The sequence below is a fragment of the Oxyura jamaicensis genome, chromosome 7 (genome assembly GCF_011077185.1).
Source record: "Oxyura jamaicensis isolate SHBP4307 breed ruddy duck chromosome 7, BPBGC_Ojam_1.0, whole genome shotgun sequence".
NCBI lineage: Eukaryota > Metazoa > Chordata > Aves > Anseriformes > Anatidae > Oxyura > Oxyura jamaicensis.
This window is the reverse complement of record NC_048899.1, coordinates 23,539,543-23,563,783: the sequence shown is the minus strand read 5'-3', so window position 1 is coordinate 23,563,783 and position 24,241 is coordinate 23,539,543. Positions and strand designations below refer to the sequence as shown.

The 24,241-nt window shown below is 36.8% G+C and overlaps 1 protein-coding gene across 4 annotated transcripts in view; it reads right to left on the bottom strand.

Moving 5' to 3' along the window:
- Positions 1-2,333: 2,333 nt before the first annotated feature.
- The window catches only part of ZNF148 (zinc finger protein 148), a 37,094-nt gene continuing 15,186 nt past the window's right edge, over positions 2,334-24,241 (bottom strand). Inside the window, exons 2-7 of one of the 4 annotated variants that reach the window (XM_035331289.1) lie at positions 19,697-20,042; positions 18,352-18,477; positions 15,285-15,408; positions 14,542-14,625; positions 8,714-8,832; positions 2,334-8,390 (exon numbers count right to left, since the gene is read on the bottom strand). In XM_035331289.1, the coding sequence (XP_035187180.1) occupies positions 6,795-8,390; positions 8,714-8,832; positions 14,542-14,625; positions 15,285-15,408; positions 18,352-18,477; positions 19,697-20,026 (2,379 nt within the window). In that variant the 5' untranslated portion in view covers positions 20,027-20,042 and the 3' untranslated portion in view covers positions 2,334-6,794. Of the gene's footprint in view, positions 8,391-8,713; positions 8,833-14,541; positions 14,626-15,284; positions 15,409-18,351; positions 18,478-19,696; positions 20,043-24,241 lie in introns of those variants that run through there. The other 3 variants (XM_035331290.1, XM_035331291.1, XM_035331292.1) reach the window with 3 other exon arrangements.

Below are 24,241 nucleotides of genomic sequence, written 5' to 3'. Positions count from 1 at the left end.
CTTTTTATCAGGAAATTCCTCATTTCACAGGTATAAAGACAGACTCCTGTACTGATTTCTGTCAGAAACATAAAGAATACACGACTTTCACACTCTTCGGGTTCCTACAAAACCATCTCTCTCATATACACACTTTTACTGACAGAATTCAGGTTACGATCCTTTGCCTAATAATAAAGGGATGGAATAGATGTTGTAGGATAAAGAAATATTGTATAATTATTGATTTAAACCTATTATCCTAAATTTATCCATATGGATTTTTTGTAATAGTTGAAATACAAAGAAGGCATATAGACTTCAGCAAAATAACACTATATCAGAAAATGCACTGTAACAGTGTTCCACTATATGTATCATCAGGTTTTTCATAACACGATTTCTTCTGTACACTAGATTTTGTATTAATTTCTCTGTCTTCAAATTCATCATGTTTCCAGATCCAATTCAGCACTACATAGTATGCCTTCAAAAGAAAAGGAGGTCACTTGCTTTATTGAATATTCCAAGTTGCCTTCCAGACAGCATTAAAAGAAAGACAAGACTACACAGACAAAGTCCAGTATAATTCATTTCTGACAATGAAAATTTCAACCCCTCATACTGTTGCAAAATTCCTCCTACTGAAATGCTTTACTACAATAATAATAAAAAGCATACATTACATATAAAAGATACCAGTGTACTAAAAGTGACAGAAGTGGACTAGCAAATCCTTCAAAGCACATATTATATAAATGACTAGCATTTAAAAACATTTTTTTTCTATAAAATGTAGGTCATATACATTTATAAATTGGGGATGGGGGGTTCTAAAGCAGTGATGACTGTGTTCAAATAGTTTCGCTGCTCTGTACAGTCTAATACCTATTCAGTTCAAACTATAAGTTTGACGTTGATTTATCAGAATAAACTCATCTCGTAGCTCATCATTTGAAAAATACACAACCCAAATGAACGTGTGACTTGTAAGTTCACTGCTTATCTGCATATGAAATGCGAAGAGAGCTACTCCTTTCTACTGGAGGCCCAAGTCTCATCAGTTCAGTATCAGGACTTAAAGACTCCAAATTTAAGTAGAGGACTTGTCAGGAATCAGCACAGAAGCAGAATAGTATCTCTCATCCTTTAGAGACACAGCTATTCAACTTTTGCAGTCTTCCTCCTCTTGCAGAAGTGCAGCCAAGCCATTCATTTCTTACTCAAAGTGTGCACGGATGAAGCCATAGATCTAAAGACTGTCCCCTCTGTGTCTGAAATTGTGCTGTGTAAACAATGTTATATACCTCAGCAGGAGGACGTTTGAATTTATTTATAAAAAATGATTAAGAATATTCATTAACTCAAGGCTAGTAACTCCCAAAGGTATTTTTGGAACTTATCCTTATGCTACTTGTAAAGTTAGCACTGCCATGTATTATTGCTTACAAACAGTACAACATTGTATGCCTTCTAACAGAGCGGTACTGTGTTCAGTTCGTATGTATTTACAGGGTTTTTTCTTTCTTCTTCAAACAAGCTATAAAAAACATTACATACTTTACAGACAATACAAATCTCCACATTGGTACTCAATTCAAACAAATGGAATGCATAACAACAATAAACATCATAAAGGAAGACTGACATAAGTCCTTGATTGTCAAGACACATTTATATTTATATATAAACTCTAACTGTGCAGAATCAAAGATTCAATCATAGGTACATCCTTATTTGATAAATCATATTTACAGCATGATATTGCATAAAAAAATAAAATAATGTTGTTTACACAATATTACCTTTCCATCCATTGGATTAAGGAAAGCAAGAAACAGCTCTTAGAAATGTTGCTTGCCTCAGTTTGTGTTTCCTACCAAAAGGTACAATTTTAAAAAGGAAACATAAGGTTCTTTAGCAGAGTAGAGCAAAAGCGACTATAAATGTATTTCCCTGACACAAAGCAATTTAAAATTGAACAAAGGTTTAAATTTTAACTTAACGACATTTCTTTCCATTAGAAGTAATACTTTCTTAGTACTTGCCCTTTGCAAAGTGAGTTTTAGCTAGATGCATCACATGCCTAACATAAACATGCATTACCGCAAGTTGAATGAACTTTCAAAGTTACAAGGCTTCATCTCAAGAGAACATTTAAAACTAGGAAAGTGTAACATCATTAGCTTGCTTCGGTACCAACCATGTAATTTGAAAGTTCACATGTATACTGGTACCAACGGCGTATTTCTGCCTATTTAAACTTCCAAACGTATTCCCAGGAGTATTAGGATTTTCCCTGCAATTTGTAATGGTATTAAAACAAACAAACAAAGAAGAATAAAAATCAAAGCTCTCAAAAACCAATAAAATTTAGTTAGCAAATATGCATACATAAAGTCATCCAATGCTGCAAAATGCAGAGCGAATTCATCCAAATATTCTGGTTCATTTCAAATAGTTACTACATATGATACAAACACCATAAAAATATTCTGAACAAGCATGGAATATAATGTATACGTCCAGGTGGAAAGTTTTCATAGGAGAACATGAATACTTTAGAATAAACTCCAAAAGATACAGTAGAACCCCAATAATTCGCAGCAGTGACTTAGGAACCCTTCACAAATGACAATTTTGAAAAGAGCGAAGAAGCAGGCAATAAAAGCAAGGATGTCACGTCACAAAAGGTACTTTGTTCATTTATTTTGACAACTGTAATTTAGTTTTCAGTGTTCCTTGTACCTCCCAGTATACTGATATGGATTGTACAGTATACTCGGGTGAAGCAGTACAGTACTACTGAGACGAGACCTCGCTCCAGGACTTTTTGGAACGTTGCAGAGAGGTGGGGACCAGACCATCGGGGACATATAAACTGATCAGATTAGCAGTCAGCGAATTAGCAAGATTTTACTGTACTTCTCATTCAACAACGAAAAGCTCCCTTCACGCAAAAAACTGACAAGTACAATATAAAAATAATGCAAGTGTTAATTCATGTGAATAGTTTGTTGTCCTATTTTCTTCCTCAAACACCTTTTTCCTAAAGACATACTAGGAGACACAAGATCATAAAACATAATTCCTTTATCATCCAATTTAAATTATGCTGTTATTTGTAAACCAACATACAGGGATACACATTGTTAATCCTTCTCCCTAGACCTTGTCGTTTATGGTTAATTCATTCTCAAATCAAAAGCAGAAAACATAACTGGTTATTAGTATACCATCACAAGCTGATTCCTTCATTGTCTGTTACATTAATGGTAAAACATACCAAAGGACTCATGCTAAAAGGGACACTGTCAAGTAATTTAGGTCCAAAATATGGCCTATTAGTATGTGTCTATATATATAGACATATATGTATATATATAGTTTGATAGTAAACATTATGAATTTCCTCTTTTTTTTAATCATCGTTGCTCTATCACTAGGAGATAGCCACAAAAAATTCCATCGTGCACACACACACAGTGCCTCCATGACCTTTAAGAAAGAACCTGTAATGTTAGCTCTGTGCAATATAAATGCTAACCCCAAACTCATGCTGACCGACTGAACAGTATCAGTACAAGAACAGAACAGAAAACCAAAGACTTTTTTTTTCCCCAGCTCTTTTGGACATACACGGAAGACTAACAAAAACAAACACTGACCAGGTCAAAACAGAGAATGTGCATCTGTAGCAGATTAGAAGCAGCAAAATAAAAGCAGTAGAAAATGTTACTAAATAATGTAATTATTAAAAAAGCAAGAGCTTTTCACACAGAGAAACCTTCCAGAACTACATACAGAGTTTTTCCAGAATAAAAGGCCATGTACTCAGGAAATTATAGCAGTATTTTTGGTTAGCTCCTCCATCACAGAAAGCTTCAAGCATCAGCGGATCAAGTATTCACACCACCTCTTTAATTGTGCATGTGCGAGAATCCTACAAGATCGTCCCTGTGGGCTAGGCTGGGACTTCACAATCTGTCCTAAGGCACAGAGGATAGCTGTAATGGCTCAGCAGCAGACTAGAGATTGAACTGCGACATAAGGAGCAACATTTTCTCAGACAATTCCCATTTTGCTCTAGGGAAGGAGCAAGTTCCTTCCCTCCGTACAAGAGCTTACTCACGTACCCCAAGCAGCAATCCGTAAGTGTGAAGATGGCATGGGGCGAGAGTTACTCCCTCCTACTCCTCAATCACTTTCTCACAGCAGAGGACCAATGGAGTAACATTTTTTTTTTTTTTTTAAATAAAGCTGAGTCAATCTGCTTAGGGAGAAGCAGGCTTTTTATTCCTTTTACCTCTCTGTTGGAACAGACTAGTGCAGTAACAATCCTTTTTTCTTCTTTTGGCATTTGCTGCTTGTTATATTTAACAAATAGTATTATTAATGGTCACCTACTTGCAACAACAGGGCACTAGAACAAAGATGTCAACACAGTATTATTATTCAGGCAGCACAAGCTAAGATGTCATGGAAATGAAACAATGAAAACGAAACATGCTTAACAAGAGGTGGCTTCCTGGGGAATAGGGGCCATATTTATTGTGTCTATGCAAAGTAGAACGGAAAGTCAAAAAAAAACAAACTGATCATAAAGGAAGAAAAACAGAGACATGGAACAAATTGAAAATATTCTTTCAAATAAATTTCTTTACATGTGTCATTAATAATCCATAAGGAATTAACTATTCTCCCTTGATGCTCAATTCTTAACTCTGGGCCAAATATTCAGACCAAATTACTGGTAAGTGATAACGTGCAGAAACACCTTCCTTATATCATACACAGGGTCAATGAATCAAAATATAATCTGTTTCCTTATACAAAAGTATTGAGAAGTTTACATAAATTGTATTTCCTGTCCGTGTAGGAAGCAAGCTGTGGGTTACAAACACGCTTTCTTCCTGAACTGTACCAAGCAAAGTTAGTGCTTTAATAGCGATACCATAAGGGAAAAGAGAGGGAGGGAAATTGGCTTCCTAGTAATAAAAGTAAGAAAAATTTTGCTATTGTTTAGGGAAGAGGTGGGAACTCTTGTTTATCCTGCTCAAGTCCCTTCAAAAGACAGCGTATATCTTAGCCCCTTGAAGTGCAGCCTTTTCTCACAGCTGATGGCTTCATCTGAGAAATATCAGCTAGCAATAGTGCTGTAAAAGAATGTATGCAATCCTATAAAAAATACATATACATACATACATATATATATACACACACACACGTGTTGTGTGTGAGTGCGTTTTTCCCTGGTTAATCAGCCTACATTAGGCTTAAACTGCCTTAAACTACCAGACAGTGTCCCTTTAGGGAAGGTGCAATATAATGAACATACAGTTCAAAAATCTGTAAATTGTTAACTTAAACTACACAATAGTTATGCTACTCAAATCTTACCACCTTAAAAATGCACACAGAACTACTTATCGTACCATACTGCATACATCAAGACAAAGTACTATTCAAAAAAACATATTCATGGTACAGGGATAAACTTTGTAGTTTATTTATATTGTGAAATGCAATGAAAACTTCTGATCACTCATCTACGCTGAAAAGAAATCCTGTTCACTAACATTATCCAATGGTTTGGGTTGGTAAAATGGTAATGACTGTCACCAAGCAAACTGGAAAAAGATATATGGAATTTGAATGCCCACTTCTTCAGCTTTTGGGGATACTTTGATAAATTTAACGAGCTGAATTGTTAAAATTCTAGACAAAGAATTAAAACAGTTTTTACAGAAGCTCAGAATATTCGATTTCAATGTATGCTGAAAGTAATCACTGGAGTTGTATGAGATGAAAATGATGCAACCATATCAAACCTAAAAATCTAAAATGGTTTTATTTTTTGAGAAATCAAATCTATCAAATAAACTAAGTGCTCTATGTTAATCATTACGAATATGTAGGGTAAGGTACAATTAAACTTTGAAATCTTGGAACACACAGTTTGTGTAAGCATTATGTAATTGGGAATGTCATCTACAGAGTATTTTAACTAAAACTTCAAAATCTTGATATCTGCATATGAAAAAGTCATTAAAAAGTTACATCTAGATTCAGCTGTACAAAGAAATACACATTACTTCAGGAATGAAGTAAAGGCATTAGCAGTTAGGTATTTTGCTTTAAAAAGTGTTTAAAGAATTTTAAATTAATTAGACTTTTTAAATAGTAGTCTACCAGAATTTGTTTTTTTTTTTCCTCCAAACACAACTCAGGTAATGCAAAGCAGAAACATAGGGCATATGGTCTAAAATTATTTTTTACGAGAGTTGGAAGAAAGATTATTTTTCTAGAAAATGCCATCTTTTAAAGCCTTATTTACTTGACTTTGAAACTTACAGTTTATTCTGTGTGTTTAATACATGTTGATTCCCTGCTGAAGAACAATGACTACACTGACAAGCTTAAAAATGACAATATGAATAGTATCAGAAAATAAACTGTCCTCCCAAAGCATACAAGGAAACCAGTAAGGAAGCAATCCTGGGGGAAAGTCTTACCTGGGAATTTTGTTTATTTTAAATTTCATAGAAGGTAAAATAATTACTGGATTCAAACAAGTGAATAATAACCTGCCTTTGATAGGGGCAACAACATCAGGCAGATCAATGACTGGTGACTAACCATTTGAAAAAAAAAAAGAAAGAAAGAAAAAGAAAGCAGTTATTGGTCTTGCTAATATCAGCTTACTTTTGTTTTAACATAGGGCTCTTAAAAGCTGTACAGAACTCCACCTTATACAGAGCAAACCCCTTTTGACAAATGTGTTCTAAAGTGCCAGTATTATTTACAAAGATTTCTTAGCCAAAAGTCTGGCCTGTTGTGGCATCAGGTGAAGAAGTCATCCCAGCTCTGGTATCATTTACATTCACCAAGGGAAATTCTGGGAAATCAGCACTTGTCCCTGGTCCCCGAAGGTTCACCTGTCCATTGGCAGTGCTAAACTGAGATGATATTCCAGCTCTTGCCCCATGGTACTGAGCTCTGAAGGGCTGTTCAAAGGAGCTAATTTGATATGCTTGATGAACAGGCTGTGCCTCTGCTTTCTTCTGAGAAGTTACTTGATCCAAGAAGTCCTGGGTAGAGGAGGAAGAAGAATGATTTGCCTCATCACCTGAAAAGGGAAAAGGGTGCTGCGAATCACCAACCATTAGTCCAAAATGAGACTTGTCTGGAGTTGTTCTTAATGGAGAGTTCATTCCCGATCGAAAGCTATTGACAGGGATAGATGTGTAGACCTGCTTCTCTATGGAAGGAAATGCTGGCTGGGTTGTAAGAGTCTGGTTATCAGTCACAAAATTAAGGCTCGGGTTGTTCAAATAGGCATCATTTTGGCTAGTTCTGTCCAAAGCTTGTTGTAAAAACTTTGAATATTCCTGTAACATACTAGCTTTATCTGACGAGGAAGCCTGAGAGCTTGTTCCAACTGTCTCAGATTGGGTGACCTCAGACACTTCAGATGAATTGATTGATATACTGGAGGTCACCTCAGTGTCAGCCACACTGAAGGATATCTCATGCTGTCCGTTAGCCTTGTGTGAATAATGATCTAACAGAGTTTGCAGTACCTCATCTGGAATGACATTTTTGTCATGGCTACCTTTAATTTCAACATTCAGTGCCTGCGTGTCTAATATGGAGGCTGTAGCAGTTTCATCAATGACGCTTGCCACAGCCGCCTGCGTTACCGAAGGCTGAGATGCTATGGTACTTACATTCAAGGCATATTCTCTACTGTTGTTACTAGCTGCTTGTAGATACCTCTTTTTCTTTAAAAACTGCATTGCATCATCGTAATTAGTGCTGCTGTGTACAGGTTTACTGGGCCCTTCTTGTAATGTGTCAACTTGATCAATGTCAGCATTACCTTCAGAGTCCAGTAAACTCTGTTTATCCACAAGATCAAAGGCATACTTTGAAACCTTGCTGTCTTCGTATGTAGATAAAGGTGAAATGGTTTGACTTTGCTCAAGTGGCTGTTTCAGACTTCTTTTGCTGTTAACTTTTTTGAGAACAAGCTTGGGTGGGTGTATTTCTCCAGAATTTGCTTCTTCTAAGTGCGTCCCGCTGACAGAAGAATGGGGCATCTCAACAGCATATTCCGCTACCATATATTCATCTTTTACTTTTGTACTAGCAGAGTACAAAGGCAAGTAGTCATTTTTGTCCTTCTTCTGTTCTGACTTATCTGTACTGTCCTTATCTCCAGATTTTGTTTTCTCTGTCTTCTGCCTTTTCTTCTTTGGCAAGGAGCTGTCTTTCATAGGCGTAGAGAAACCAGAATCTTCCTCCGATGGCAAAAAGCCAACTTTGGTGGCACTTCTGTTCGGTTTCTTGTCACGGTTCTCATGGCACATACGTTTATGTTTCAGCACACGATCAGTTCTGGAGAAATACTGCAGAATATATATATATATTTAATTAGAGAAAAAATACATTAGCACTAAGAAAAGAAACTAATTCTAAGAAATTTACATGACAGTCTATCAACTTTACTGACTTCTAATGATAGCATATATCACTAAAATCAACTGCAGACAGCTGCGACTCCTGTGCATACAGACAGCTCACTGTAACTGAAAAAAAACCAACACATTCTTTTGTATGTTTATTTGTATGTGCAAAGCTGCAGTATCTGGAGAAATTTCCATGTGTACTACTTGGGAACTGACTGGTATTTTGCTTTCTAATTGTGAAAGACTTCACTACAACATCTTACCTGCAAACAATATTCACACTGGTAAGGCTTCTCTCCACTGTGAGTTCTTTTGTGCCTTTCCATGTGATACTTCTGAATAAACCTCATACCACATTCATCACAACGAAATGGCTTCTCACCTGATAAAAAACATGTAGCAATATTAATCTAAAAGCCATCAATGTTCTTCCACACAATTACCAGGTCAAATATTACATTCTCTAATAGAAGTAATAAAGAGGATTTAGACTGTTGCTACTGAAAAACAAAAATTATAGCTTGCTCACATCACAGTTCTCCCAGCACTCACGAGGTGATGCTTCCGAATTACTGTAAAACTTTACACTAAAAAAAATTTTTTTAAATCCACGTTTAAAATGCTTTCTCCTTTCTAATGCAGGTGCAAATATCTGTCTTAAACTTAATAAATGAAGAACTACAAAAATAACCTTCCTAAATCATTGTTAAATAATTTTTAGGGCAGAGGATTATCTAAAAAATACCTTAATTCTCTCACCAACTCATTTAACTCAATCTGTTGTTGATTTAGAATTTTGTAGGATATTCTGTATTTTCACTTTTTTCTTTCCCCTTATCTGTTTGTGAAATTGAAATAACTGTTCTGAAACAAATTTACTATTTCAGTTGGAACCAAAATTCATTTTAAAATTGCAATTAATTAAAAAAATAAAACAAAGGAAAACCTCCGTAGCTGAACTGACACAGGCAAATAGGGTTTTGTTTGGTTGGTTTGTTTTTTCACTTTCATGAAATATTAGATAAAAATCATTTATTGCCCTGCATTCACCTTCAGTACTCCTCCCCTTATTTTTTCTCACAAAGAAGCCTTGCAATGATCTTTTCAGAACATGCAGTAACTGCTTTTACTTCCTTTAAATTTTGCCTTACATTTTCCTTATCATACGTTTACTTTCTAAGTTTCTCCAACAAAACTGAACAATTCCAAATGTGTTGAAAAGTTAGTTTTGATTTTACAGAAGTTCACTATTATTTAACAGAACTCATCGTGAAAAACAGTCATCTTTCCCCTTAGCATTTACTAAAAAGTCTTCTGAATTGATGCAGACATAAGGAAATTGTCTTGGCAAAATCAGTCAACATCCTCTTTGTTCTGGATGCTGTACTGCAGATTTGGGGGATATAAAATACCTATCTTTTGTTTCCAGGAATATGCAGACTTATTTTTTTCTAAAGTAGGTGTTTTTTTTCCTTAAAAATTAATTTATTAAATAGCATTAACAAATTATTAATGATAAATAAAATATTAATTTTATTTCATTATTATTTTCTGTTTAGAATGGATAAATTCAGCCGCGTTCTTCTGTAAATGGAAATACTATTGATATGACTACACCAAAAAATAAGATGCCAGTACTTATAGGAACTAGAATGGAAAATAGATGCCTTACCCACACATTTGCTCCTTGTCAGATCATTAATGCCCAGAGTTTCAACCTCCTTAATTTAAGCAACTTCTAAATCTCTCTCTGTAAGCCTATGCCCAATTTTCAGTTATTAATTCTTACTTCTCCATGTGGCTTGTCAACTGAACCTTTTCTTGGATGAAATAATTCCAATTTATTCTCTCCTACATCAAATTATCTCCCCTCCTAAGATCTTTCACAGCTACCATCCATTCTTTTTCTACAGTCTCACAACCTCTCTCTTCTTTCACTTTCGGTCCGAGACCAACTTTACCATATATTGCTTACTAATAACCACCATAAGATTTTGATCTTTTCAGCACCCTCTATAAACTGCAGCACCTACCACTTAATCCTTGCTCGTACTGTCTACAAGCAAATCCTCCTCTCTGGCCTATTCCTTTACTTTCAATTCCAGCTTCATGCTTGCCACGTTCTCTGTATTTGTTAGGCATACCTACTACTATGGTGCTTTACTTGCACCAAGCCTGTTGAGGCTTCCTCAGCCAAATTCAAATCCCTGTCTTCACTTTTAAGAAAGATGAGGCAAGAGTTTTAGGTCTTGCTTTTCTACTGTTATACACTAACCCCTTCAATTCCCAAAGACTATTACTTAATCCTTTTTACTTTATGTTTTATTTTCCTTTTCTCCACTATTCCACTTGGTGTTTCATTTAAATCACCCCCTTAGAACAACTCTAGTTATGTTGCCTGGAAGTCTGTTTTCAGTCTCTTAAACTCTTCTCAGAACAGCATGGTGCTGCTTGGGATGCAGACTGTCCTGAGTCTCCACAGAAGCTGAACCAAGCCAGAGAAGCGAGACAGCTCAGTCCTGCTGCAGTGCAGAGCAGCCCTTGTGAAGCGTTCCAGTATCCCAGGGAGGCTCGAATGCAGACCGCTTCGTGAGTACACTTACCTTCAGCCTCACACCCATCTCTGTAAGCCAACGGTCCCAGAGTCCTTAACAAGCTGGCTGTTTACTGGCAAAAGACTAACTGCTATCTATTCCCTTTCCTATGCATCAGGTATATATGCATCCTGTAATACTTTCTTCCTAGCAGAAGCCTGAAACTTCAGGTGCGTTCTCAAATTTTGTTGTACTTTTAGAACAGGATATTTTGCAAACAGAGATCATTAATAAAAGCCTTCTGGTAAAGTAGGGAGAATCCAAAATATACTTTTCAGAAACGCATTAGTGACTAGGAAAAAATCAGTTGTAGAAAAAAAAAATCAAAAATTTAAAATATAATAAAATTATATTTATAATTATATACATTATTTACAAAAGCAGCCTATACTTTGTGTCTAGACTGGAATATGTTAAAACGGAGCAGTAGAACTATTTATAAAGTGTAGCTGCAACTACTATGTGTATGAAGTCTAACAATTATAGCAGCAAATCTCCAGGGCAGTTTAAAATCTAAGCAGACAAAATACAAATGATAAAATATAAAATAAGGCAATAAAAAGCAGCATGACAGAATAATAAGGCACTTGAATGGTTAGCCACCAACACTGTTTTCTAGTTTGTTTGTCTTTTTTAAATGTAATCTCTTTTTTTGTGTGTGTGTTTAAAATGGAAAGTAGGGTGGCTTACAGAATTAGGACACATGAATGCATGAGTGGGTAACGCCTATGGAAACATCTCTAAGCAAAAATAAAGAAGATATACTTGAAAAAAATCTGCTATCTTCATGAGCCTAGTAAACTCAAAATATGAAATTATTTGTGTGCCAATGACTGTTAATTTTCTCACAACTGAAATGGCAATTTTCTGTATCATTAGTGACAAGTTCGGCAGCAAGGATCTAAGCACTGCTGCCCTCCTCTATATACAATTGTTTCTAGAAAGTGAATTTTGTATTAATGTAATGTCTGCTTTTAGATGCAACTATTTAATTATTTACACAGAATAAGGCTGTTCATTGATTGCTTCCTACCTCCATCGCAACACTTCATTCGACAGAGTGGTTCAAAGAACCAAATTCAAATCACACTGGAACTAGCTGGAGCACCTCTGAATTCAGGGCTTGTAAGAGGCATAAAATGAGGCTTCTATGTATAACTGCCATCTTTGATTCTCTTAAAATAATGAACTTGAAAATTTGATAAACATCTTTAAAAAATAAGAAGCATATGTTATTCATTGGTATTTTGAACAATGTACAAAAACTGGTGCTAAAAACAGGCAGAGACTAAAAATGCAAAATAAAGAGAAAAAATACAACAGAATTTATAAGGAATATTTCTTAGAGTATGAGTAATACAAAGAGAGCTTTCCTTGACTTCCATCAAAGCAAAAGCCATGGACCCAGTGTTCACCTCCATGTCAGAGAAGCAAACTGAAAATTCCCCTTTTCTGGATGGGTTCAAATATGCAGTTCTGTAGAACACAATACAACTAAGCAAACAGCTATGGCCCAGGAGTGAATATATTGTCACACCGAGGTGAAAGCACAGATGGGCACACAGAATGACAATTAGCTACACTGGGCCAGGTCCTAAAACAGAGCTCTAGTCAAATACTTACTTAGTGAACCTCAAAAAAGTTTTTGTTTGTTTGTTTGTTGTGGCTTTGTTGTTGTTTTGTTTTGCTTTGCTTCGTTTGGGGGGGGGGTAAAAAAATAAAATCCATGGTTTTCCTTTTTTTCAGAATAAGTCGTATATATCCAGTAACTACAATCTCACTAAAGATGAAAGATGTTTGTCTACTGGAAACTAGCTAAATAATGTAGAAATTGCTCTCCTGAAAGTTGGGTCTTAAATGATTTCTCCTAAGCATTTACTAGCTGTCATCTAGGGAAACGCACACAATTCAGCAATTTAATCACAATCACTGATTTTAATTTTTTGAGAAACAACCAGATATGCCTCAGGGTGCTAAGGAAAGGAGGGAAACATAGCTATCTAAAAATTCAGATAACAATATAGTTAAGTTGTTAAATGGCAGATCTTTCTCTGCTAGACAAAGACTTACGTATATAAGAGCTGAAAAATAAAAGCCCCACCAACACCAGACCCAACCCTGCCTACAAAGCTTACAATCAATGCAGCAGAATTGTCATTTGAGCTAGAAATTGAATTTTAAAAGATAATCAAATGCAGTTTAAAAATGTTTTCAGTCAAGTGTTAATTAACTACATTGCCCAGACTCTCATTTTCAAAGCCATGTACAGGGAATAATCATCATGAAAAAAAAAACCTTCTGAAAAATGTGAAAAAAAAAAAAAAGCCTTTTCTTTTGGGAGTCGGGGGCAGATAAACAGACAAACGAGAGTAAATGAGCATTCTTTTTAAGAATAATATCTACACAAAGTGAAGGCTGCATGGTTCACCAATTCAGGGCCAGAGGAAAGACTATGAACAGAACAAAGACTTGGGACAGAAGAATGGAGGACTCTTCTGTGGCTGACTGGCTGAAGGAAACCTACTTAGTCTGGACTCATGGCAACCTAGGATACAAAAATCCCATAAACAACAGGGCACTTGTGCATGCAACTCCCTATACACTGCTCTGAAAAATTCATTTTGCAGAGATTTTTCTGCCTCTCGACTCTTACACATGCACACGCTGCACTGCATGTTAGTAGCTTTCATATCCACTTAAATGCTAGAGCCAAGAAACACTGTGCACATTCACCAGCTCTGCTTTTCTGTAAAAGAGGCTGAGAAGTTGGCATCTAGTCCAAAGGGACCATATTACAAAATATTTAAAGAGGGATTGAAAGGCCATGCACCAAAATGCCAAAAACCCAATGAAGCCAAACCTGTTAAAGAATGTGGTTTTATGCGGTGCAACAAGATAAAAAATAAACGTGTAAACTTTAACTCTCTTCGGCTTAAAAATTCAGGCCTTACTTGACCTACGATATTTTTAAACTAAAGCTCTTATTTTTAAAACAGTTCTGAATTAAACCTTTCAAAAAAAAAAAAAAAAAAGCGAGAAGTAAAACTGATACTAATACGTTTGGGATTAGGCATTTTGGCCATTTTAGTCCTGGCACTTACCCATCAAATTCCAAAAGAAAATGAAAAAAAGAAAAATCTACCAAAATATGATTTGGAAGTCCCTGTTGTCCACATTAAATTGATACAACAAAAGATACAACTGCTTAATAAACCTTGTTTTTTATGAACGCACAAACTTCAAGATTTCTCATTCTGGGATTATTTAGAGAACTTTCAAAATTGCTTATTACAGTTTATACTCACTTTACAGCCAAAGAAAAGTGGAACAAGTTGAAAGCACAGAGGTAATTTGGTTTTTAAAGTTTTATAACATTTGTTAAGTCAAAACAAACTACAACAGGGTCTTAGGCTGCATATTTCTTATCCAAAACCTTGCCTGAGTGGGGAAACAGTTTTTAAGCACGCCAGTAAAGATACTCAAGGCACTATACTCACCAGTATGAATCTTCTCATGCCTCTGTAGCAGGTACTTCTGTATGAAACGCATGTCGCACTGACTGCACTGAAATGGTTTTTCACCTTGAACAATATAATTCCACATCCATAAGTTAATAACTACACAGTGTTGTTTCTGATAACTACTTTTGAGGAATATTAAAATCTTTATAAGAAACCAGCATCTGAGCAAATTCCAAAAATACTCTAGTACCAAAAAACATTAGCCTTACTAAGTATATGAACTCCAGAATTGTTTCCATGATCCTAAGAATCACATTGAGACTAGCATGGAAGAGTGATCTGAAATGGCTGTAACATCCTCATGAACAAGATCAATCATGATGCTGGCATAAGACTGCATTCAGGATACTGGCAAGCTATTATAATGGTAAGTACCTTTTTCACTTCTCCGAACCAGAGAGATACCTCATCAGGCAAATAAGCAGCCGGAGCACATTTTACAAAGGGGTCAATTTTGGCACTTAGGCTACAAGTCAACCCATTACTTTCTGATAAAGAAAGAAAAGAAACCTTGTAAACAGTTAGGTCTTAAGTTGATTAAACATATGTTGATTTTTTTCCTGGTATTCTTTTGACACTTTGGTGCATGGAATCTCTAAGCTTAGATGCCAAGTTTGCTACAGTCTTAAAACTGAAATCCACATATAGCTGAAAACATTTTAACATAAGTAAACAACCCTTTATATAGTAGAAAAGACAAATTTGAAGTCAAGCAGTACCTGTATGAATGAAGACATGTCTCTGTAAATGGTAGTTGGTTCTAAAGGCAGCATTGCAATGCTCACAAACATGAGATTTGTGGGTTTTCAGACCAAGTGATCCATCCTCATTTATTGTAAGGATCTATTTTAAAAAGAGTAAAATTTGTTCTCACACTACCCTCTAAAGATGTCTTATTAACTACAAAAAAAAACATTTTTTCGATGCAGAAAATTTAAATATTTCAGGTAAAACAATGCTTATTTCTATAAAGCTACGTGTTAGGCTTTTAGCTTACATTTCCAATTGCAGTCCAATCCAACTCGTGTCTCATTGTACGTTAAGAAGTATTTCAACAGGACGGAGGCAAAAGCATCTCACAGAAAATCAACTTAGAGCTTCCCTATTCACAGCTGAGTCATTTTATATGCTACTGTTTACTTTGTCCGTCTGTTGGAAAGGACGCAAAGTAACCAAACCACCTCTGGGCACTGAACCATGGCTATTCACATTTTAAAGCAAAAGTGAAAAGTTACGTTCTTTTTTCAAATCATTATTGAAATTTGCAAAGAAACATACAAATTATCCAGGCTAGTCATACAAATTACCTACATCTACATAATACCAGCAATTTGGAGACATTATATTTTAAAAACGAAAACCCCAAAGCCAAACAACCAAGAAAATAGTATTATTCTTCTCCCAAGGTTTTCACTCAATAAAATATTGCTCACTCAATATATGTGTTAGAGCATCTCCTTGACAAATTCAACTTTCCACACTCAACTGCTTTGATGTCAAAGCAGCTCTTTTAATATAAAGCTGAAAAAATTAATTGAAAAAAAATTACACCATATCTTATTCAATAAAGCTCATTACAGGATTGCTCTAATTTGTCAAAAATAAAAATAAAAAAAATCATCTCTGGCAAGAGCATAAGAAAACCAGTAAACAAATTACATTTCCAGAAATCTTACTTAACTGAAAACAGAACTATGAAGAAGCGCTTAAATAACCTTAAATAAAACATTTAGTCCCTTGTTATTAAAAAATATAAAATAAAAATCTGCTGGGAAAACGCACCTGCATTTTGATTAGCTATGATGTTTAAGGTTTTATGATAATGATAGCGATGAGAAAGGGAGTCAGAGTAAATGAAGTATCTCTGCAACAGTAGCAAATACTATAGGATCTACTTAAAACAATTTTTAATTTTGCTGCATCAAAAAATCAGCAAGAGTGAAAGTCTCAGCTAGCAAATTCTTGCGCATTCACTCTGAAGGACAAGCACATTCATACGTTTGTAGGGTTGGTATGTTACAGCTCCAGTAAGTCTCTGATACAGACTAATATAAAAATGTAGGTACTGTAACAGCATTCAACTAATGTAACACTAACTGGTTATTTAAAATAAATTTAAATACCTGTCATGATTTTTTTCATATATTAAAATTTTTAGAATAATTGTGCAAATTAACCCTGAGCTCTTCCGCTGCATCCATTCATTGCACCATGTCTTAAATCAAGAAAACTTTGGCAGTTTTCATAATAAAAGTAACAAAAGCGTGTGTGTGTGTGTGTGTATACATGCATGCATTTGTGTGCTTGTGCATGTGTGTGTGCAGGGAAGGGGGAAAAGTAGATAGGATTCGTAAGAGCTACTGACTTCTTACGTATATGATGACTCGATTAATAGAACCAAATTTTAAACCTATCAGTATATTAATTGACTTCCATTTGTAAAAGTCCCAGCTGCTGTTTGGATGGAAAAATCAACCCTGTTATTCTGGGAGCACTAACTTAAACTGCAGAAGGCTCTCACCTACGTCAGCCCTTCAGCTTCATCCTGCCATTCTACTCTGACAAGCTTGAAAAAAGGGGAAGAGAGACTGAAAAAGAACCTGTTTAACAATTCTCCTGATCATTTTTCAATCTTTTGTTATCTCCGAAGAATGGCACTGACAGACTGGAAGATAAAAAGGAAGCATGCAAGTATATGTCTGTAGAAAGAGGGACACATGCCTCTCCTACCTTGCAATGTTTCCATGGAAGTGATCTGTGGAGGGTATTCGACCTACATCTCCTTTTTCTATCAAAAGGACAAATACCTTGATGCAAAGGATTTGGAACTTGCTTCCACACCCAATTTGATACAATTTGTCAACTTTCCAAGAATACGACAGTGCTTTGAGGAGGATTGAAGGGTTCCAATCCCAGGACAACCAGCAGGAGTTTTTGGAATTCTTCGTGGTGTTAGGCTGAGTTTTCCTTCAATGCATACACAGTCTAGGTTGGTTTCAGAGTAGGCTTATCTTAAGGCTTCTGTGTGATGATATATAACTGATTTTTACCTATCAGAGCATCCAGTATATGTTCTATTTTAAATCTGAAGATGGATTTGGAGAGTTGCTAGAAGGTATAACACTGCTACCTCATGAGGTGAAATGATTCTGTTTTTATCTGAAGTGGCTCTCAACAGAAGAAAAGCTAAATTTTCAGACATATAGGGATACATACTCTTCATGAATGGATCTACAAAACAATTTTTGAAGTAACAAACCAGCAGCTATCATAAGAATCTTTTGATATCAATAAATACATATATGAAGATGATTATGACCACAGGAATATTCCCTACCGATAGATTATTTTATATATATTAGTAACTTTTTAGAATTTTCCAAACTACCATTTTAGATTTCTTTTTAAAAACTTTTCACTATGCATAAAGCATATAAAATTGTTAGGCTCACAGAAAAGCACAACTACTATTAGACTGATACAGAGTAATGATTTATAGGTTGTCTACAAAGCTACTGACTCATAATTTAAAAAAATATTTGGAGATAACTCCCTGGAGAGACAGATGTTAAAATATGTCAAGGGTTCATGTTGCTAAAAAGAGTTCAAAGAAAAACACTGTTATATCAGGTTTTGATTTGGGTCTCTGGTAAACTTCAGAACTGCATCTTTACTGAGCAAACAAACAATTTCCAGCCTAACTACGTCAAATGCTAATGAAATTAGTCATAGTCAACCCAATCTTCAGGTTCTTTTAATCTTGGTTTTGCCAAATCAATGTCTTACTTTTGCTGGTGAACGCTGTTTTCTTTTCTTCTTTTTCTGCAAATCTACTGGCTCTCGTATTTGTTTTTTGTCTCGTTTCTGTTGTTCAGATGCATCAGTAAAGGTAATTTCTTGCTTTACACTGATCTGTTAAGATACCAAGTGCCAGTTTCAGGTAAGGTTCTCACTACAGAAAAGCAATTTTTCAATTTTAGAAGATGACAAACTGCTGAAACAGAAAACCTTTTTCTAAGGGAATTATCTTGTGGCTTCATTCTTTCAGAAATTTAAGTGAAAGGAATAATAAGTATCTTAAGTAAAAAGGGCATAGTTAATTTCTACAGTGACATTTTGATGTATCCTTTCATTCATCTCCCAAAGTCTTTTTTCCTTCTGATCCGTGGTGATTTTGAGATCAGTTCTTATATTAAAATCACTTCCATCTGTAAAACCATTCAGCTTTTCACACCTATTTTACTTTAGTCCGTGTATTGTCAATGCAAGATTTAACGGAATAGCTTATTATATATTTAAGACAGAAGTACTTTTAAAGAAAACAAAAAAATTGCTAATGATGGGATTTTTTTTCCAAAAATATTTCGTGACCTATTGTGAACTTTAATGAAGAGCAAGATACTCTTACAGTTTTCTAACAGCTGAACTGCCTGATCTACAGCTAACAGAGTAGTGTTTTAACAACGCTGCCTTTCCAAGGATTATTCTTCATATATAAGGCTATCTGCTTTTAAAGTCCTTGTAATTATCCTTGATGTTTGACAGCTAACAGTGATGGTGTGCTGCTTTACAGACAGACGTTCTGTTTTCAAAAGGAAGTCACCTGCATTCTCTCTGGGCAAGATGAGGGAAACTTTCTGTTAGATCTCAAGGAGGGGCATATTTATGGTCATGTATGAAGTGTCACAGTCCAACCTGCAGCGTGAATGCAATTGCTAAGCGTCCACATAGCTTGAAAACATATAAGAAGATGCTTCCTACATCAAAAGAAACTAAATAGCACTATCAACAGCATAAACAGTATGCAACTTTTCATGACGCTATTTATTCTGGTTTGTAGTTACCCTTGAACATTAAATGTATTTAAAAGAGCACAATTTAACTCGTTAATTCTACGGTAACAGCCTGATTATAAAATATTTATAAAACAGATACTTAAAGATTATACTTAATTGGAAAAATTTGTCCACAGCCAGAGGCAAATGACGTTTTCATAAACAGCATCTATTCATAAATATTTTGATAATCAAAATCCAAACAAGCAATTAATAGATTCTTGCCAGAGTAGGATAAGACTATCAGATCAAGCTCCCTAGTAATTTCTCCAATATTTCACAAAGAAATTGCTTACAGGGACATTAACAGCATACTGCAGCCCTTGAGGAAGTCTATCTTGCGCATCCATGTCATCATCATTTTTTACCGTCTCCTCATGGACCATGAGTTCATCATGTGAAATCATCTCTTGCTGTCGAAGTTCACTTTCCTGTAACACTTCGTCTGTCGCAAGAATTTCTTGGTGTGCCATAGTCCGATCTTGAAGTACTGCCTCTTGCCGATCTCCCGATACTCCGGACTGGTCAGATACTGCACCCATCCCTACCATAGCCCTGGATGACTGCATTTGGTCTATGCCACCACATTTAAGAAATAATCCTCCCAGCTTGTCTTCAATGTTCATTCTTAAGTGCAATAACCTACAAAGAAAGTTTTAATAGTAAACATCTACAATCGGTGCTGTTGCTTCAAGTTTTTACTTAAAAACATTTATAAGACCCCAGTCAGTACTCAGCACACATACATGCACTCCACTCCTAACATCGGTATCCGAACAGAAGCGGGGAGTTGGATACCTTGCTTCAACACAAAACGATTCTCCTTTCACACACATGCATGTGTACACCAATGAAGACTTTCAAACAAAAGGTTTATAACGAGGTGCCTTCCGACTGCTGGCAAAATCGTAAGATTAAATGAGATCTAACTCCTCCTCCTTATTCTTTCAAAAAATGTTGTTTTTTTCTTCCCTGTGTTCTCTTTTTCTCTTTTTCTCCTTTGACTGTCTGAGAAATGCCAATGTCATACTGGTCCAGCTCTCCCTATTTCCTTGTTCTTTACGTGCCCTTTTGTTACAGCTACCCCAGGGCATGCTAGGGCTGCAGGAACACCTTCATATCCCCAAGTGAGAGAAAAGAGAACTTTCTGGCTAAGCGTGCACGTCAGCGAAGGACTACAGAGAGGTACAATTTGTTTATGAAAAGGGCAGTCATTTTCACACCCGCTAAGCTGGCGCATTAGTCAGGAAACATTAATTCCAGTCGTGAAGAGCAATACCAGTAGTTACACTGATTCATGATGCACAGATACCAAAGTGGAATATTCCAACAAGTGTCACGGCTTTCTTCACTGTTGTCTAACACGGGGCAGCAGGCTTTTGTGGCTGGCGGTGGCAGCATCTGCTTGTCCCCTCCCTGTTTCTCAGGTGATGTGACTTTGCTAGGACAGGACGCAGCCCTCTGGCCCTCCCTACACACTGCGGGATGCATGGCATGGCAGGGCTAAAACTTCTCGGCGTACTGCATGGGTCCCAGAAGCCAGCCTCCTCCATGCTAGTCCCCAGGCCCCTAACTCCTACCTGCTGCACAGTGCTCTGGTCCGCTGCTGCAGACAGACCCACAGTCAGACAGACATCCTTCCTGCACCCCTGCCTCGTCCCACAGCTGGCAGCAATGGCTACACGGCTGCATGGGGTGGGAGTGGAGGCACAGCAGGGCCGGACAGCATGGGGCAAAGCATGACTGAGAGCGTGTCTTGGGGACTGCTCCGGCAGCCCCTTGGATTTTGTCACGTTCAGAATCAATATAATACAATATAAATGGGATGGTGGTGCTTCACCACTCACCAGCTGCAAATTCGCTCCCCCTAAGCGTGCAGCACGGTGAAGTGCTCCTTTTCCATTCCAGTTTCAAGTCGGAAGCTACACTTCCTTTCAGCCAGCTCCAGCTGACAGCTTGCAACTGAGGACACCGCAACTCTGCCCAGAGCTGGCAGGGCCAGCCCCCTGCGAACCCCCTGCCAGCCCCCTGCAAACCCCCTGCCAGCTCGCTGAACAATTGGATCAAACGAGTGTACATCAAATATTTAAATTACTAGTCTTGGTTTGATCGCTTTCCAAAGCACTTGCTTCACCAGGAAAATCTTCTGAAAATTCTTGATGCATCTTAAACCTTTGTGAAGATTTGTTTGTACCGAACTACAGGGAGCTTACAAAACATGGAGCAGTCTTTCTGCAGGTGAGATCCTAGCGTACTCGGTAGGAATGCAAGCCACCAGAGAACCAGCTGAAAAAGATCTGGAAGTTCTGCTACATTACACTTTGCTTCAAATACTACCATTAGCTCTTAATCTTCCTAAAGTAAAATTCACTCATTTTTTCTAAAAAAAAAAAAAAAAAAAAAAAAAATTAAAAAATTCCACATTAACAACTTCTAGTAGCAACTCCTGTCATATAGCTCAGAATTGGAATAACATTTGTTCCCATTCCCTATCAGGAGATGTTCCCCATTTCTGACTGCCAGCATGGGCTGACTTCTCCGAGTTTCAGCTATTTAAGCAGCACACCAAAGAAAGAAGCTTTTCAGACAATTACGGGTCTTTTTAATAAGCCTTCTGCTGCTGCAAGTCAGGAGGACACAGTCACCAAGCTAAATCTGTTTATATATGACAATGCCATCAACAATTTTAATTATCTCCCTTCCTATGCAAAAAAAAAAAAAGAACACATTTTAGAGACCCAAAAAGCCTGTGACAGGAGCAGAAGAGGAAAAATTCTATTAAGAACACTTTTGCTTGTTATCTGTCCTTTTTTGTTCTTCTGCAATTTTAACACAAGGAAGTTTGGAGTCTTTCTCTTGATTTTCCAAGCATCTGTCTTCAAGTACAGACAACTCCTTAATGTCGTAAGCGAGCTCAGGTAGTGCTGGGTGACAAGCTTACTCCCAGTTAACTCACTTTATAGTAAGAGAATGGGATTTCACATCTTCAAGAGAAAACGGATATCTGGTATGCCACACAGCCACCTAGAGACATTATACAATCCATAAAGTATTTCGGGAGGTAACTGGGAAACCATACTGATAGTTTCTCAGCAGTAATACAAACAACAACAACAAAAAACTGGCATAGCACAAAGGTTGCGTTTTTTCTACCAATGCAGGTCTCCCAGAGAGATCTTGAAACAGACCTTAGTGATCCTAAAAGAAAATAAGGGTGAATTTATAACCTTATCAGTGCAGAGGATCCTGTGTCAAGTAAGAAACAGGAGAAGGAACTCAAGTTCTTGAGAATCTGTCTCCCATGGAGTCACTATTTGATAAAGGATGGTGCAAAGGAGCTAAGGTTTCTTAGGTAGGGCATGTTAAATATGTAGAATGAAAGATAGACTCCAAGGAAAACAAGCAGATACATATTTATTCGTTTCAGCCTTTATCCCAAGTTTATCCACTCTCAGCATACATCTTACATCTGCTGTGCTTTTGTTCCATGCTACAGAAACATTACAGCGTAAGCTCAGTGCAGATTCTTCAGAGGAACGGTACGTGCAGGTACTAGGATACAAGAACTCAAGGTGATTTAAGGAAAAAACACCAGCATCAAGTCTGAGAGCACAGTGGCCCTGATCACTCTGCTTGAGCCACTCACGGAAACGGTTGCTCCACATGGAGCATACTGCCACCTCACCCTGAAGTTAGGTATGAATTGAGGAAATCCTGGATACAAAGCTATTTCCTGGCAGGAAGATAGGCAGACAAATGAAAATAGAGAGACCCGAGTGTTTCAGGCTGCAGAAGAGCTGCTACTCTCGCCAACAGAGATGGGCAGATTCACAGAGGAGCTGGCAAGACAAAGCAGCTGCCCAGAAGACAGTCAAGCACTAGATGGCATGTATTGGTCTCACTAGAGCTCTGAATGGTCAGGGTAGGGAAACTATTTCGTTCTCACCCTGCCAAATAGACTTAGCAGAGTCATGCAACTGAAAGCACTTGGTTGTTTTCTGAGTTATGATCTTGAGTCACATCAGCTGCTGGTACAGGGAGCGTGCTGCTTATTAAATCAGGCTTTCAAACATCTGGCTTTTCAGAGAGAAATAATGAGAACTCGTAGTATTCTTAGGCTGCGTACTCTAAGTGATGAAGCACGGTGTAAGTCATATGACATCAGGTACTGCTTGAAAAAGAAGAAACACAAACACAAATAAGCTACTAATTCAAATGAGAAGCATCCCAATTGCCACCATCTCAGTGAAACAAGGGTAGTTTGTCATCTGACACCTTTTGGCTCACATAAAAGGAATCCTATCATTTACATTGAAGATGAGGAGAAGTGTTCTTGGAAGAATGACAGTGTGATAAAGAAAATTTAAGTTAAAAGCATTCAAACCAGCTCACTTTACCAAGCCTGCAAAGATTAAATAAATATTTCAAGTGCAAGATACATCTGTGAGATAAAGATCAACTCATTTTGAGATTATCTTGAGCGAAGTTACAAAAACACCAAGCATACACGAACATACATAAGTACTTCCCTTGGCATAAAACATTGTTACCCTTATTGCAGAGACATTTTCCATGGAATTGCAGAACTTTTATTAAGCTCCACCAAACAGTCACATAATTTTGGAATTTTCTTTGAATATAAAGCTCCTCAACACAGCAAGAGAAAAAAAGCTATCAACAAAAGCGTTGAAGCATCCACTTTGCTTGGCAGAGGTTCTCCGAACCTTTACTTTATGCAGAGCATTTCACAAGAGACATCTACAGGCAGAACCTCCTGCACATGCATGAATTTTGGGGAAAAAAAAAAAGAGGCCGGGGAGGAACTGCACAGAGAAGGTCTC